Raw genomic sequence first — 17,332 nt, 5'->3', positions numbered from 1 at the left:
GTATCGAGTATTGGTAACTGCTGCCATCGCTTGCATGCGAACGCCAAAAAAAAGAGAGCCCCATACAAATATTGCCGAAGGAGGAAAATCGCTTGATTGGTTTGAAGTGTAGGCGATATTGAAAAGTGAAGGCGGGTCCCGGTCCCCGCAAACGAATTTTCAATTTCAATTTCACTATCATTATCCGTCAATGTTTTTTGCATTGCAATTAAGTAACCGAATGACATCCATTAAATTCCTAACATTAAAAACCATTACGAATATAATATAATATTTATCTCCTTATCGTTTATTATTTCATATATACTTCAAAGGCAGTTTTTTTGGCCAGCCTTGAACTTAAGCTAGCTTAGAACTTAATCGACTAAGGGAATTGTGGCCAGGAAGCTATTGGGCTATAGGCTTTTGCTACTCAGTTCGTCTGCGGAGACGTGAATGGGTTGGGTGAATTCGATGTGTTCGGCGGAGACATCTAAGGAATAATTAAGGAATATATTTATATAAGTTTGTATTTATGGCAAAAAGTAGTATAAAGTAGTTACCCAAAGGTGTTTGTTTAAGGTTCACAGTGCTTTGTATCTCCGTTAAGTTGAGCAAATCATTGAAGGGCAAACTTCTTTTCCGGCGCGTCCTCAGTTGGCCCAAACTGATGTGGGTTTTCTCCAGCGGCATATCATCGTCGCCAAATTCCAGGCACTTGCCGTATACGCAATATCTTTTGCCCACCGGCGAACAGCGAGTGCCGGGCGGAAAGTGTCCATTGCGGCCGTTGACCAGGTAGTACCGGTACTTAATGAACTCGTCCTGACAGCCCACACGGCAGCTGCGATCCGGCTCATCGATGCTGGCGGAGATCTGGGCCCCATGACCGGATAATCCCCGCACCTTCTGGCGATATCGTGCGCAGGTTTGCTCGGCAAACTCAGCTGCCGTCTGCAAACGTTCGCAGGGCTGAATGCGATACGAGCAGAGCTGGATGCTCTCCACCCCAGTCAGCCGCGAAGTGACTCCCTGGACACCCTTGGAGTCCGTCATGCAGTTGGAGTGGCAGCCGGGATGCACAACCCACTCGGATTCCGATGATGAGCTGCGATCGAGGGCGATCAGTGAGGCGGAGGCCGGTGGCGGAGGTCGCGATATCTCCGGTGGATATGGATACGGCTTGTGATAGGTCCTCCTCTTGTACGGCGATGGTGGGGAACTGATATGGTTGCCTTGGCCATACGAAGGACGTTTTGCCACCTCTATCGGATTAAAGAAAAATTTTATTAATATTATTTTTCTCTGAACAGAAATGAAGGTTAATTTAATATTTTTATACCCTTGCAGAGGGTATTATGATTTCAGTCAGAAGTTTGCAACGCAGTGAAGGAGACGTTTCCGACCCCATAAAGTATATATATTCTTGATCAGCATCACTAGACGAGTCGATCTAGCCATGTCCGTCTGTCCGTCCGTCTGTCCGTCCGTTTCTACGCAAACTAGTCTCTCAGTTTTCAAGCTATCGGGATAAAACTTTCCCAAAAGTCTTCTTTCTATTGCAGGTAGTATATAAGTCGGAACGAGCCGGATCGGACAACTATATCATATAGCTCTCATAGGAACAATCGGGAAAAAAAATGTAAAAAAATTATATCTTGGGTGTTTTTGAACCTATAACATCCTACTTTTGGAAATGTAATTTTTTATCTAATTCTGAATTTCGAATAAAATTTTTTCAAAATCGGACGACTATATCATATAGCTGCCATAGGAACGATAGGAAAATTAATGAGAAATAATAGGAAACTTACCATTTTTGCGATTTGTAAATTAATAGGAAGTATCTGCAAGGGTATATAAGATTCGGCTGTCCGAAGCTAGCTTCCTTTCTTGTTATACCCGTTACTCGTAGAGTAAAAGGGTATACTAGATTCGTGCAAAAGTATGTAACAGCTAGAAGGAAGCGTTTCCGACCCCATAAAGTATATATATTCTTGATCAGGGTCACTAGCCGAGTCGATCTAGCCATGTCCGTCTGTCCGTCTGTCCGTCTGTCCGTCTGTCTGTCTGTCCGTCTGTCCGTCTGTATGAACGCTGAGATCTCAGAAACTACAAAAGCTAGAAGGTTGAGATTTTCCACGCATATTCTTGGGCTTCCTACGCAGCGCAAGTTTATTTTAGCCGAGCGCCACGCCCCCTCTAACGCCCACAATCGCCCACTAACGATTTTAAAATGGGTCCTGCGCCCACATCTTTAAAGATTTCCGAAAAGTATAAATGCAATTTTGTTGTGTATATTTATACCTATCGAAATGTAGAAGACATTTTTCAAATCGGACGATTCATTAAAAAGTTATACGCAATCAAAAATTATATATCTATCTCCCTCGCACTCCCTTTAGCTGAGTTACGATTATTAGTCGGGACACCAACCCGACACAGCGTTCGCACTCCCTTTAGCTGAGTGACGGGTATTAGATAGTCGGGACAACAACCCGACTATAGCGTTCTCTCTTGTTTTAAGATCATTTTGATATGAATAAAGATTTTATTTGAAATGTCTCCTTTACTGCGTTGCAAACTTCTGACTGAAATCATAATACCCTCTGCAAGGGTTAAAAATACTATATTTGGTATTTTAAACCAGTATTTTTATATCTCTTATGAAATGATGAAATAACAAGTTGATATGCTTGAATCATAAATTTGACATTAATAGTATCATTTTGTAGGAATGACTCTATTTCATATCGATTTTTTTTCTGTGTACGTTAAGCAATCAAATTCCTTACCATTCTCATAGTGATTTTTGGATGGTTTTCCCTCCTGCCTCTCGGCATATCGCTGGCTGGTCGACTGCTGCCTGCTCTCCTGATCCGAGGAGTCCCTCGTCGGCCGCACTGACCTCGCCTCGCAGAAGCTGCCGTCCATCCTGAAGAAGTTCGAGGTGGCATTGTCGCAGGAGAACCGCTCACATCTTCCTGAAATGCAGTAGGTAATATCCTCCGGATTGTGTTGCTTCGACTGGCAGGTGGTGCCATCGGGAAAGGTCCAACGCCGCGACTTGGTGCCATTGGTCTTGGTGCGGCAGAAGATCTTGCACGAGGCGTCCAGGGTGCTGCTCAACTGCTGGCCTTCGCCGGTGAGATCGGGATCCGACTTCCGCGCCTGCATGCACACCTGGCTGGCAAAGTCGCCGATCGTCTGCACCGGCACCTTGTGGCATTGCGGCGAGTTGCAGGTCACGAATCGCCTATCCCGGCCAATGCAGCGCGAGGGAAAGTTCAGGCAGCTCCGGTTGAAGGTTCGCAGTCCGGTGCTGCCCTCCAGGAGGCGGCGTGACTGTCCGTACAGGCAGCCCGACTCACAGGCACTCGGCTCGCTCCATTCGCCCCAATTCGAGGGTGAACCGGGCAGCTCGTTTCCCAGCAAATTATAGTCGTTCTGCTGAGGAGCTATGCGGTTCGGCTCGTGTCTGAAGATTTTCTCGTGCGTGGCCTCGGGCACGTTTTCGGGCGGCCAGGACTTGAGGGCTGAGTAGCTGCCCTGCCTGGTGGAACGAGCCTCACAGGAGCCACCGCGGCACCACTAAAATCAATATAAATATAAATATTTAAATATTTATATTAGAGTTACAATATATAATTACCATATTAGCTCCACACTCGGTGCCCTCCAGGGCAGGATGCGAGGTCCAGGGCAGTCCATCCTGGCGGCAGTGGAGATCCCGACAGATTTCCATCTTGCTCTGGCTGCTGGCCTGCATGAAGTTCTTACCGAAGCGCAACATGCACTGCTGATTGGCATTGAATCGCTCGCCAGGCAGACGACCACCGGCAGTGTGATCCCAAGGACCCACGAACTGATCTCGATCGAAGAGGCACTCGGCCTGGGGGTCCCTATAAAAATTATGAAGAATTAACAACAACTGATAAAAAGTAAATGGAATAGTAAAAATACATATCTGCATATAAAAAAAAATAATATTTAATACAAAACAATTTAAAATGCATTGTTCAAGGCAGAAAATATTAGGTACGATATTTAATAATTTTTTATTTAATAAAAAGTTGAAATTGAAATCAAAGCCAAAAATCTTTAAATAAATTTGACTTCCTAAATGTAATATTTTCTTGTTTAAAATTTATTAATAACGTATAGAATAAAAATCAAAGGGAAAATACAGTGGTCGTCACAATTATTTTGACAGATTTTAAAGTTAAATCTTCAATTAAGTTTAAATGACACAACAATGTTCTTAACCCATTAAGACCCTTCAGTTTTTATCCCTTTTTTTTAAATCCAAAATTCTTTGAAATACTTATTTATAAATCTTAGTATCCACTCCACTTACGTTAAGAAATTCTCGAGGTAGGTGCGCGAGCACTTGGACCAGGTGACCTTGCCACTTCCTAACTTGGGCGACATGATGTGCATGGTGGGATCACAGCTAATCTCCTTGGCATCGTGCCTCATTCCCAAACTGAAAGATAGAGACGTTAAATCAGATCCTTTTCCGTATTAAGAAACCACCTACTTGTGTCCGATTTCGTGGGCCACCACAAAGACGCTCTCGAAGTGCTTGGCCTCGTTGATGGTGCAGGAGTAGATGGAGGTGCACATGCCCTTGACCGTGGCCATGCCCACCACCTGGCTGTTGGCCTTGCCCTTCTCGTAGGTAACCAGGTCGAGACCGGTGAGGACGAGGGCATGGTCGTAGTGCAGGGGATCGGCATCGGAGAAGGGGTTCAGTTTCTCCTGCCACTTGCAGAAGCTGTTGAGGTAATTCTCCACATCCCTCGAACGAACCAGGCCCGGCGGATCCCAGGACTTCCAGATCTCCAGGCGTTTGAGCACAAAGTTTATGCGGCGACCCAGGGTGGGATGATGGTACAGCAACTGGACCCCGTTGATCATGGCCAGCAGAAAGCTGACCACCTTGCTCTCCGTGTTGGTGGGGAAATTGCGCTGCATGTGGGCATAGAGATCGCTGTCCACAAAGATGGCCGTTTCGATGAAGAGCTCCTCCGGAATGTCCGACCAGCGGTTGCGCGGAGGATCCCCAATAAAGCGACGCCTGCGTTGATGATGGGGATGATGAGAATGATGATGATGTCGTGGCTGGAAGCGCAATCTCAGCGGGGACTGCGCCTGAGTCTGGGCCCGCAGTCGCCGGCGCGGTTCGTTGAACTCCTCCGCATCGGGCTCGAACTGCAGCTGGCTGTCGTCTAACGGTGGCGCCGTTCGCCTTGACGACGCCCCACTGTAGCCGCCGCCGCTCTTGTCCACTCTCGCTTGGTAGAGCACATGCGTCCCAGTGCCAAAGCGCGCGGGTAGCGGATGGATCACCAGGTCACTGCCATTCTGCTGGAAAACGCCGCGCTGCGGGGATCGAGGCGTGAAAAATTAATAAGCGGCGGGAAAGGCAAACACCCAATCTCGGTAAAGAAAACACAAGCTGCACTCATTAAAATGTGCTACAAATTGAACAGTAAATAGTATTTTAGATTTAATATCTGCTTTGAATCAGACAAAATTACAGAAACAGTATGTTTTGTTAAAAGAAAAAATAGTAAATAAATACAAAATATTATATTTAAGGATTGGCAATGGATGTTATCATTATTATTGAAGAAAAATTATTCAAATATGGTAATAAATTATAAATCCCAAATCATAATTAAATCATAAATTAAAAAAATAATTTCTAATTTTAAGGGCATTTTTTCTAGATTTTCAGTGTGATTTTAGTTCATGGTAACCATTTTCTACATTTAAGAAAAACTTCCTAGATTTGAGAAAAACTTTCTTGACTTAAGAAAAATTTCCTTAGATTTAGAAATAACTTTCTTGTATTTAGAAAAAATAAATTTTTAGGGCGATTTTCAAAAATTTAGGATTAAATTTATTTTGAGTGTAAAGTACAATTATTAAGTTTTGTTAAAAGGTCAAATTATTTAAAGGGCTTTTAATTTATTTTGTCATGATTCAGAGATTTTTGGCATACACCGAGAAAAAAAACCGTTCTCATCGATGTTGATTTTAGTATTTTCGATCACAAAACCTAGCCGAGATCGAAAATACTAAAATCAACATCGATGTCATCTCGGTTTTGAGAATGGTTTTTGAGTATGTGTGCTATCGATATCGAGATGACGTCTTCTCGGTTTCAACATCGAATCGATGTCGATTTTAAGATACAAATTGAATAAGAAGAAGAAAAAAAAATAATTGAGGAATCGGGAATTTTGCCTCTTGCACCCCCTCCTGTCCCCGTCGGTGTTGTTGTTGGTTCCCCCCGTTTCACAACTTATTTTTCTTTCCTTTATTTAAACACATGGATGACGTCACACTATACTATGTTCGTATATAAGAACACATTTAGTTTCAAATTTTAACTGAAACATTAACTGAAATTATTATATAATTAACAAATGATAAATATAAAATTCAAATAACTTACTATCTTGGGAAAAACACCTTTGGTCGGTCGTGGGAATCGAACCCGTTGCCTCACAGTTTGCAGTCAAACACTCTACCAGCTGCGCCATGGAAGCATCACATGAGGCGCTGTACAAAGTTCAATCACATTTTGTTCTCTTGGGTTCTTGGTTTTTACTCTTATTAAGCCATTATTTGTGTTAGATTAACAAAATCCTAATATTAATATTAATGAGTAAAAAAAAAAAAACGCAAAGAATTTCCGCCTCGACGCGGGACTGAACACACACTTCCGACTATACGCTTACAAAACATATAATCCGCACGCTTTAGTCCCCTAGGCTACCGATATCAAGAAGCATGACTGCCCGATAGCTACAAGAGAGGAATTCGGCCCTTTTCCTCTCATTTTTTCGATGTCTTTTCCTCACGTCCCTCTTCCACAACATAAAAACTGAGATTGACTTTGACTGGGAATACTAGAATCAACACTGCTTTCATCTTGATATCAAGAAGAAAAAAGTGAGAATACGAATACTAAAATCAAGATCGGTCGATGTTGATTTTTTTCGTTCTCAATTTTTCTGGGTGTACTTACCACGTTGCCGGGCTCGCAGAGATCTAGGGCAGCCGCTGGACTCCGGTAGAAGCATCGCTCCAGGCGCTTGAGGAGCTGCGGGGAGTGCTCTACGAACTGCGTTCCATTCTCGGTGCGGCGGATGAAGATGAAGGCGTCGTCGATTAGCTGCGGCGACTGTTGCAGCTGCAACCGGGCCTCCACTGCATCCCCATCCTCTCCAGCCTCCTCCCCTGGCTCCTCCCCCCTCTCCGCCGGCGGCACCTCGTCATCTGCCGAATGCATTTGAATTAATTAAACTGTTCGCATAATGACCGCAACTGGAGCAGCACGAAATGCTCTCTGGATTTGGATTTTTCGATTTGGATGCGGTACGGGAAACTTGGGCTATTCCATTCACCTTGTATTGGCAGGCTGCGGCGTTGACGTCGCTTTTGGGTGATCCCCTCCTGCTCCAGCTGTGCTCCATCTTGGGGACTCCCCTCCTGCTGCTCCTGCTGCTGGGCCAAGTGCACGAGTTTGAATTCGGGCGCTGCCAGGTAAACAAACAACATAAATGCCTGTCACGGATCAATGCCAACAACTGCGCAGATTTCCACGCCCCCTATAGACCCCCCTTCCCTATAAAGCACCACCTTTCAATTAACAGTTCAAGTTTAGCATTCATTGATTGCAGTTGTTGATGTTTGGGCTCCCAGCTTAATGACACGTTGTCATTGATTATGGGTCATGGCTAAAAGAACTCACCCACTCAGAAAAAAGTTGTTGACCCAACTTATCCTTAGATTATTAAGGAAATAATTAAGGTTCTAAGTGCCATATCTTACAAAAATGAATACAGATGTATTGAAAATGTAGTAGAAAAGTTAAAAAATGATTACAAACAATTATTATAAACTTTCCTTTTGGTAATTGGAATATTTAACTAAACTAGTTCTTATTCTTTTCCTAAGAACACCTAGAGGTATGATGGTTTATGATGATAGAGAAAAGATTTGGTAAAGATAAATTCTTAGTTTAAATTGCCAGGTTCGTAATATCACATTTCTCAACGGACGGTTAGTTATTGAGTCTAGAAGTCGGTCACAAAACAGTATTACATATTTCTCCGGCACTGGGTCAGAGTTAAGAATCTTTTCGAGCCAGTGCCTGGGGCCAACACTTACCCTCTTCCGGAGATCGTGAGCCAAAGATCAGCGCCATCTCGTGCTCCCTCAGATGGCCCAACAGAGTGTTCTCGTCCAGCTGCAGTGGATGGGAAAATGGGAAAAGAGAAAGATGTTTAATATGCAAAGCGGAAAGTGTAACATCGCCAGCAAAGCGTTAAACAGACCAAAACAGATGCGAGCACCCACGGAGAAGGGTTTTCTCAAGTTCCCCCCCAAAAAAAAAATACTTTCTCTGCCAGACAATGGAAAATTTGTACCTCAAAAGAAAACCCCAATTAGGCAGTCCAAACAGCTGTGCTGCAGCCTATGGGGTCACCAGATCGTCGGGTGGAAAGGTTAGTGCTGCACTAAAAATTTATTTTTACATTTATACGAGATACATATATCTTGTCCGATTTTTTGGTGCGTGCGCCTGTTTGCACGATTATTTAATTTAATTTGTTGTAACAGTTTCCATTCGGCTTTATTTGGCTTTTGTGGAAAAGCGCGTTGCAGCCGGCGAAGCGTGAAGAGCGTTGCGGCTCTTCGGATCGAAACTCCGCCTCTGCGAGGAGAAGGTGTTACAAATTGCCGTTGTGGCGAATGTTTATTATCAACATTGTAATGCTGCGCCAAGGGGGCGTGGCTGGTCGTTAGCCGCCCAGGGATATCAGATGAAGGTGTGCTGAATTTATTTGGAGACACTTTTATGTGGTATCTAATTTGTGTTTAAACAAACTAATATAACAAAATCATAAATTGTTAAATAGAATATGTAAGTGAACCAAAGAAAATAAATTATTTCCAATCTATTGAATTTTAAAAATATTACTAAGATGAGTTTTTTATTAATACTTTCGGAATTATGAAAATTAAACTTTTGGACTAGAATTAAAACAACATAATGTAAATTTTATAAATTTTTAAATGCAAGTAGAATTAAAGTACACAGTACACATTTCAGAATTTATATTATTTGGTTTTAAATCAATGTCACTCATTTATACTTCATTTGATAAATTTTTAAGAAGTTGAAGTGAAAGCAATTTAATCGGATGTACTTGATTAGATCATATTGTTAATATTTAATTCACTCAAAATTATTTGTAGATAAAACTGTATTACAATCAGTTGGAAAAAAGTTATAGAAGCTCTTTATATTTAGGCGACCCCTTGCTCAAGCTGGGGCCATTTTCGATCTCCGGTCTTACTTAACTCTCCGAAAATCTTTTCGCTGAACTTTACCACAGCCAAACAATGTTCAATGAAATAGACATTAATTGGCTGCAAGGGCAACAGCACAAAAAGAGCAAATCAACATGAAAGAGTCGGCGATTGCCGGAAAAGCCCCCAAACAAATAGCAACAATAACCGATGACAAAACCGAGAGACAGAGAGAGGAGGGAAAAGCGGAAAATGCAGGCACATATGCTATGCTCACTGTAATCGCTCGCCAAGCTGATTATGTGATGAAATTTTGCGTGACCCGTGGGCACAATGAGCAAAAAAAAACAGAGAAGAGAAGAGAAAAATAAGGGTAAAATGGCGAAAACTAGAAACCAACACGTGAAAATTATATCACAGAAAATTGTCTTCGGGCCAATTTGAGAGACTAAAGGAGTGCGAATGTAACAATGCAAATAAAATGGGGGGAAAATCACGTAATCAGCAGCGTAACCAAGCCAGTGATTCTAGACTCTATAGAGTTTTGCTTCGGAGGGTCAATAACTTGGCTAAAAGCAACGCGAGGGAGCCGCCGCCTGTCACTCGAATGTTTTGTGAGTCTGGGAAATGGTCGAGAATTCGGAGGCAGCTGCATTGGCCAGCTGCTCGCAAGATTGTTTGCAATTCCCTGTAATCGTGTGATGAATTCCTGAAACACCGAAAGAGACGCTGCGACGCCAGGCAAAGCTCAAATTAAAGGCAAATGGAATCTGGGAAAAGTGGGGAAAAAAGGGGAAACCAGAAGTCACGAGTGTAATTCGACAAGTTGTCGCCTTGTTCGCCACAGCTAACGTTTATTGGGTTAAAGCTCTCGGATTACCAAAACATATCGCAACGCCCATTTCTGCAGAGGTCATTCAACGCCCCGCGTACTTCTCAACCTCCCCATTTTCCCCCGCTGGAACTTCCAGTCATTTTTTTGCTTAGCTTTTCAAACTCTACTTGAGTCAGACAATATGTTTCTCGGTTTTTTCTTTTTCGCGTACATGTTCTGTCTATACGGCGATTTTTTATGCTCTTTATTGGTCACTTGACGCATACGTAGATGGATGATCACCTGTTTTTGTAAATGGGTTAATCGTATGACATTCAAGCACGCTTACACTTGAAAAATATGCAATAGTGCATCTTTAAATAGTAATTGCACTTGGGTAAATATTTATTACATTACTTGATAGCTTGTAAATATTACTTTGATTTATTAGTTTACAAAAAAAATGGTTAATGGTATTGTAAGCATATGAAGTGTTTTCTTTCTAAATATAAAAAATAATATTTTATTTTCATTTCATATTTTAATAATTAGGTAAAATCTTGTTTCCAATTTATTATTACAAGGCAATTGCTTAGGTTTTTATTTTATACAATAAATTATGATTTTTCTAGTGCACTTTTTTTCTTTGTGTGATTGCTCAGATAAGTGAATATCACATATCATTAGACAATGAGGCCATTAACAGAAGTTTTGATTGATATCCTGACTCACCTCAAGCAAAAGCTTGGAACAAAGATGAAGTCTTGTTATGATTAATGCTTGGGGTAACAGAAATAAAGTAATAAAGGTATTCTAAAAGACTTGCACATATTTTAGTTGTAAATAATGAAGAATTATATCTCTAACCTCGCGACAATGCGCAATCATTGATCGATATCGGGACTCACCTCAATGCCATTGTATTGCAAGCTCCTCTTGCGACGCAGCTCAATGCTTACGGATTTGGGATTGGATGCGGAGGAGGAGGAGGCGGTGGCATCGATTAGCAGCCACAAGGTGGTCAAAACAATTAAAGCCAAACGACGGTGCCGATTAGATCCAATTGCTGAGACAGTCATAACGATGCGTTGATGATGACGGCAGAGGCGTTTTGTTTTTTTTTTTTTGGTTTTGTCGTTTTCTGGGACTTTGCTGCTGTTTTCTGCTGGCTATTGTAATGCTGCTTCGAATAGACTAATCGCTCTTTGTTGCTCTGTTGCAACAACCACGCGACGATTGTTGCATAAATTGCAAATATATTATTCCTCAGGCTGCCAAACCGATTTCGGTACTTTGCGTCATAATTTTTTGTTGCCTGGCTCCTCGAAATTACATTTTCCAGCTGCGAAAATCGAGGGTGGAAAACTCGAAGCACCCGATTTCTCGAGGGAGAGAGACAGGGAGAGAGGGAGGAAAAGTGAAGGCACGATCGTGTGCGCGGCTCCAACTTTTACGGCGGTTAATTTAACTGTTTATGCACTAATTAATTGCCCAGGCATTGCATTACGAGTCATTTGTTGTGGGCCACTTTTCGCACTCAATCTTATTTTCTTTTTTTTATTTTCAGTACTTTAGTTTGTTGCCTAAGTTCTTCCTTATTGATCGACACTCGAGATAAGGCGAAAAGGGGGTGCTTGAAAACTAATTTATTGGCCGACGCTGACTGCCATTCTCATTCTCGATTGCCAATATATAATGCCAGTCTTTTGTTTTCACATTTAAACGCACTTATTTTTATTTAAACGCCAGCGCACAATTAAGCAGCCAGCAACCAACAACAACACACACGGCGCCCATATAGATCATCGTCTCTGGAGCATAACGATCTTCTGGTTTTATGTCCATAGCCGAAATGAATTTTATATTTTTACTCTATCGCAGCGCGACATGCGAATCGCTAAATCACCCCGTAATCTGACCGTTTTTGGGGCTACGAGTGCTTAAAATGATTTAGTGGAGGTTAAATCGATCGAAGGACTCCTTTTTTTTCAGGGGGGCCAGAGGCGAAAGAGACGGCTGGTGGCGCGCAGAAAGAGACGGCGAGAGCGAGGCAACCACTCGCGACGGCGGCACTTTTGCGAATGAAATGTGAAAATCACGGAAAACTTGAGCTCGCGATCGTGTCGTTTGGCGCTTCATTCTCGTTCGGCTTTTCGGCTGGAGTTCGCGAGCACAAACAAACTCATAAATATATGCTAATGAGCCAGAGCGCCGGAAGAAGAGAAGAAGAATGCTCCAACCGTTAAGACGGAGCAAAGGGCTAAAAACCAAAAAAAAAAAACAACAAAAAAGAAGCTAAAATCTGAGGCGATTGTTTTGTGGTCAAGTGCTTGAAAATGATGGAGCAGACGAAAACTTGACACTGATCATCAGCAAAAAAGGCTGAGGAGAGGCAAGAATTATGCTGCATTTCCGCTGCGGAGTTTCGATGTTCTGCGGCCTGTGGCAGCAGGAAATCTTAAATCAGCGAATGCAAATCGGTGGGGCACAAAAACAAACCGAACACACGGCCAATTGAAGTGATCAACTTTTAATTGATGCAATCAATGGCTGATGCAACGGTCAAAGTGACGAGCGGCAGTCAAAGATGTGTCTTAATTAACCTCTAGAAATTTGTATTTTAATAAAGATGGATGTGAAGTGCATTTCGTATTAACTTTTTACATAAATCTTGGCTAGTTGAAGTTGTAATATCAAATCAACTGTAATTTAGCTGTTGAATGAATTTCGAATTTAAATTTGAATTTAATGGGCAGCATTGTTTCAGTCGTTGTTATCGATAATATACGATAATAACATTGTGAGGAGGGTGTCTCGGCTAAGTTAGCAAGTACACCCTTATCGATAATAAACAGTAATAAATTATGAGGTTGGTGCCTTGGCTAAGTTAGCGAATACACCCTCCGCGCATTTATTTTATGGCGCCAATGTGGCAGAAAAGGGAAACAATTTCTGACATGGCTGACAATTGGTAATTGATATAGATACTATCGTGATGATCTAGAAACATCGATAGCCGGGGCACAATCGATGGCTAGATTATTTCACATCCCTAACCTATCCACTTTTCAATTTTCAAATTCAAACTGCAGCTTGGCTTCGCATCGTCGCAGAGCTCGATCAGGTTTTCGGAGAATTGACTAAATCTCAGCAACTCTCGACTTGGAAATTGTACATTACAACTTAAATATTCGGACAACAAAATCAATATCTAAACTAAAACCCGCGTTCAATTAAAAGAAACGCGATCCAAGAAGTCTAAATCAGCCAAGCGTCTGCTGATCTGTGTTACTTGTGTTTGTATAAATAAAAGAAATAATCAAAATGGTGGGCACAACCCTGAAAATGCGCGGCGATGAGGTGAGTTTTCCCCAAGATATTAACATTTACCGGGAATCCGTAGTTAAGATAATAGAAAAGTTCTAAAAGTAGCGGGTTCATCATGATAGCGACGCCATTGCAGCGTGGGCAAGAATACATAGGCGAAGGGGAAGCGGGGAGAAAGAAGAAGGAGAGGAGAAGAGAGCGCGTGAAAGAGGGGGTGAAAAGTGCCGTTTGTCCTAGGACTTTGTTGTTGTGGCTGTAATTCCTGCAATCACGTTTTTGGCGCAATTTTCTAGTTGCGGTACTTCTACCGCTAATTATCGCCCTCCACTCCTTGTTTTTGTACAAATCGAAAAGGAGTTAAATCGGGGATAGCACTTGCGGTTCTTTTCCTAAAATGGCCGTCGTGAAAAAATATAATTTCATAATCTTTGAAGATTGTAATAAAATATGGATGAATCATTGCTTCCATAGTTAAATAAAGTAACAATAGCTTATTAGTTGGTAATAACTAAAATTCTTAACAAATGATTAAGAAATGTTCTTAAATTATATGAGATGCAAATACATTTTTTTTATTAACCTATGTATACCATTTATATTATTTTAATTTTATTTATAATTTTATTTTCATCCAGAACGCTTCGGAGAATTTCAAGCAAGTGCAACTGAAGAAATTGACGGTGCCTTCGCAGGAGGTGACAACAAAACGCGCTGCTTTGGGAGATTTGCAAAATCGCGGTCTAAATCGCGCCATTGCTGCGAAAGATGCGGCACAGAAAGAGTGAGTGTAAAGAAAATGTAGGTCTTAAATTCCAATCATACTCATGCTTTCATGGCAGCTCCAAGGATCTCAAGCTCACAGACGCCCTGCGCAATGCCAAGGCTCGAGTGGACACCCACTGGAAGAAAACGGCCCTGGGAACCAGCACAAATGGCAATACAGCCGCTCCGCCCAAGGCCAACGAGGGGGGTGTGTCGGCCTTTTTGCGATCGAATTCGGTGCGCACTCGCGTTCCGGCCAAGACGACTGTAGAACCTGTTAAGAGTAAGTAAATCTCTATAAAATATTCCATACCAAAACTAAATAACTTGGAAAAAAATCATTTAAAAACTAATATTTGGATAAATATCTTGTAGAAACATTTATACCATTTTCCTGCAGTTTATGACGCATTTTTTCAAATCTTATTACACTTAAAAAAAAATTATGATCTTAAAATACTTATAATTTTGTATCATCTCTTCAAATCCTAAGTTACAGTAAAAGCCAGTTCCAACGAGAATGCCAACGAGCCCGCCTTGAAACGCGAGGACAGTAATCTGTCCAAGAAATCGCTGACCAAGCTCCGCGCTGCCCTGGCCAAGCCCGTGATGGGAGTGTCCGGGATTCGCCGGGAGCCAGTAGCTGTGGCCCGCAAGGAGACGGAGATCAAGGCCAAGGAAATTCTGGAAGTCAAGAAGGAGGTGACGGAGGCCAAAAAGGAAGCGACCAGGATGCCCCTGATCAAGGCCAGCAGTGTGGTCACCACGACCACATCCACGCTGCCCACCACCATGTCCCTCTCGAGCAAACGCCTGGCCGGGATCGAGGACATCGATGCCAACGACAAGGAGAACCTGGTTCTGGTCTCCGAATATGTGAACGACATCTACGACTATTTGTACCAGGTGGAGCTGCAGCAGCCCATACACAAGGACCACTTGGCCGGCCAGAAGGAGGTGTCGCACAAGATGCGGGCCGTGCTGATCGACTGGATCAACGAGGTCCACCTGCAGTTCCATCTGGCCGCAGAGACCTTCCAGCTGGCGGTGGCCATTATCGATCGCTATCTGCAAGTGGTCAAGGACACCAAGCGCACCTACTTGCAGCTGGTGGGCGTGACGGCTCTCTTCATTGCCACCAAGTACGAGGAGCTCTTCCCGCCGGCCATCGGTGACTTTGTCTTCATCACCGATGACACCTACACCGCGCGGCAGATCCGCCAGATGGAGCTGCAGATCTTCAAGGCCATCGACTGCAATCTGTCGCGTCCGCTGCCGATTCACTTCTTGAGGCGGTACTCGAAGGCTGCCGGCGCTGAGGACGAGCACCACGCGATGTCCAAGTACTTTATTGAGCTGGCTTCCGTGGAATACGACATGGCCTGCTACAGGCCATCGGAGGTGAGTTTATATATATATGTTATATATATAAAATTAAAAATTATATACCCTTTTTATAAATATTTTCTTTTCCGTAAAATAATATATAAATAATATTTTATAATTAAAATCCATAATTTAAAAGTGCATTTAAGTAATTTTAAAGTTTTATAAATTTAGCTATGTTCAATTTATTGATAATATTTATATTTCAGTAATTTTAATATTTAGTTTTCCGTAAAATAATATATAAATAATATTTTATAAATAAAATTCATAATTTAAAAGGGCATTTCAGTAATTTTAAAGTTTTATAAATTTAGCTATGTTCGATTTATTGATAGTATTTATATTTTTTCCTTCTTTGCTAAATTCTTACAAATTTCTACTATTCCATATCCACCTACAGATTGCAGCTGCTTCGCTGTTCCTCTCGCTGCACTTGCTCAATGGAAACTACCGGGCTGGCACGGGCTTCAACGACCGCCACTGGACGCCCACTCTGACCTACTACTCGCGCTACTCGGCCGCCCACTTGCGACCCATTACGCGGCAGATCGCCAAGCTGGCCCGGGATGCTCCGCAGGCCAAGCTGAAGGCCATCTACAGCAAGTACCAGGGCAGCAAGTTCCAGAAGATCGCGCTCCGAACGGAGCTGACCGGCGCGCTGATGGACTCGATCGTGGGCAGCCTGAGGAAATAGAGCCGGAGGACGCAGACACAACTAGTTTAGTTTAATTTGTTTTCATTTTTTAAATTTGTAGCGTATTCAATATTCTGTTCGTTTCGTGTTCGTTACAAAATGCGTATAGTATCGGTATTCGCATAGCTATCTATCATCATCGTCATAAGCAATCACCCCCTACACTTACACATCGTATTCTGCTGGAGTCCCTTGAGCACTTTTCGACCGCTGCCAAGAGCTGGCTCCGGCACCTTTGCACCTGGAGCACAAGTTGAACGCGAGCCGGCCGCTGGGAGTGAGTTCCGCCGGTAAGACCAGGTACCGGACCAAGTTGGAGCCCGCCTGCTCCTCCCGCTGGGACAGCTTCTCAGTGGGGAGCGAGCGGCGGAGCGGTGGACACCGAGAGAGAGTGGGCAACGAGTTCATTTGCTGGCCGAACACATCGGCGTTGTCTCTCCAAGAACTATATTTTATAATCACATCCTCTACTCTTATTTGTATTTACTTTTTAGCTTTGATAGGAAATTATTCGCTCTGTGCATTATGAATAAATCCAAAAAACGTGCAAAAATATTTCCGTATCCCAAAAATATAACGAGGATTAGACTATTTGTAATTTATGTCATGTATTTCACCACAACCATACAAAAAAACACCCTAAGCTAGTTCTATTGTTTACTTATAGATAAGCAATAATTAAGAAACATTTTTAACCCACTTTGTTTCCGAAACTGTCTGAACAATACATAGCAAATAAAGATTTGTGTAATTTTATAAAAAAGAGAGTGTTTCTTTTGGGATTTTAGTTACGCTTAGAGATCTGGTCAATCATTATTTTCTATTTCATTTTAAAATTACTTAGAGCTACATATTGCGATTTGACAGCTGATGAGTGTGGGAAACTTTCCAGAACCCTGAAAAATTAGGGACCAGACAGACAGCGATGAATATAGACCCTTTGCCAGGGACAGAATTGCCTGTGTCCTTTTGTCCTGCATCCTTATCAATCCTGAATACACAAAAAACACATTTGTATGTACAAGAATATACCC

At 42.4% G+C, this 17,332-nt stretch overlaps 3 protein-coding genes across 4 annotated transcripts in view; 1 reads left to right on the top strand and 2 right to left on the bottom strand.

Moving 5' to 3' along the window:
• LOC108061444 (putative inorganic phosphate cotransporter) overlaps nucleotides 1-17,332 on the bottom strand; it is a 62,845-nt gene that overhangs the window by 19,976 nt on the left and 25,537 nt on the right. The window lies entirely within an intron of this gene.
• stl (stall) lies at nucleotides 262-12,209 on the bottom strand. Its single transcript, XM_017147623.3, has 10 exons — nucleotides 11,035-12,209; nucleotides 8,167-8,245; nucleotides 7,401-7,532; nucleotides 7,022-7,272; nucleotides 4,520-5,364; nucleotides 4,337-4,465; nucleotides 3,632-3,881; nucleotides 2,775-3,570; nucleotides 543-1,244; nucleotides 262-472 (listed from the first exon to the last, which is right to left on the bottom strand). Exons 1-10 carry the CDS (start codon nucleotides 11,203-11,205, stop codon nucleotides 396-398), a joined length of 3,432 nt encoding a protein of 1,143 aa, XP_017003112.2. The 5' UTR covers nucleotides 11,206-12,209; the 3' UTR covers nucleotides 262-395.
• On the top strand, nucleotides 13,193-17,061 carry CycB (Cyclin B). Of its 2 annotated transcripts, none has more exons than XM_017147606.3 (5): nucleotides 13,193-13,486; nucleotides 14,089-14,234; nucleotides 14,293-14,498; nucleotides 14,715-15,616; nucleotides 16,005-17,061. In XM_017147606.3, exons 1-5 carry the CDS (start codon nucleotides 13,451-13,453, stop codon nucleotides 16,296-16,298), a joined length of 1,584 nt encoding a protein of 527 aa, XP_017003095.2. In that variant the 5' UTR covers nucleotides 13,193-13,450; the 3' UTR covers nucleotides 16,299-17,061. The 2 variants fall into 2 exon arrangements, with proteins under 2 accessions (XP_017003095.2, XP_017003094.2); XM_017147605.3 differs by having other exon boundaries at nucleotides 14,709-15,616.

This window comes from Drosophila takahashii, chromosome 2R, assembly GCF_030179915.1.
Source record: "Drosophila takahashii strain IR98-3 E-12201 chromosome 2R, DtakHiC1v2, whole genome shotgun sequence".
NCBI lineage: Eukaryota > Metazoa > Arthropoda > Insecta > Diptera > Drosophilidae > Drosophila > Drosophila takahashii.
This window is presented reverse-complemented; position numbering and strand designations above follow the sequence as displayed.

Excerpts from the sequence above, each read along its gene's own strand:
- stl (XM_017147623.3), bottom strand. The coding sequence starts at position 11,205 with ATGACTGTCTCAGCAATTGGATCTAATCGGCACCGTCGTTTGGCTTTA. Across the intron at positions 4,466-4,519 it reads GCCCACGAAATCGGACACAA|TTTGGGAATGAGGCACGATG; the intron begins GTAGGTGGTTTC and ends TCTATCTTTCAG. Across the intron at positions 473-542 it reads CCTTAAACAAACACCTTTGG|ATGTCTCCGCCGAACACATC; the intron begins GTAACTACTTTA and ends ATTATTCCTTAG.
- CycB (XM_017147605.3), top strand. The coding sequence starts at position 13,451 with ATGGTGGGCACAACCCTGAAAATGCGCGGCGATGAG. Across the intron at positions 14,499-14,708 it reads GACTGTAGAACCTGTTAAGA|TTACAGTAAAAGCCAGTTCC; the intron begins GTAAGTAAATCT and ends TCAAATCCTAAG. Across the intron at positions 15,617-16,004 it reads CCTGCTACAGGCCATCGGAG|ATTGCAGCTGCTTCGCTGTT; the intron begins GTGAGTTTATAT and ends ATCCACCTACAG.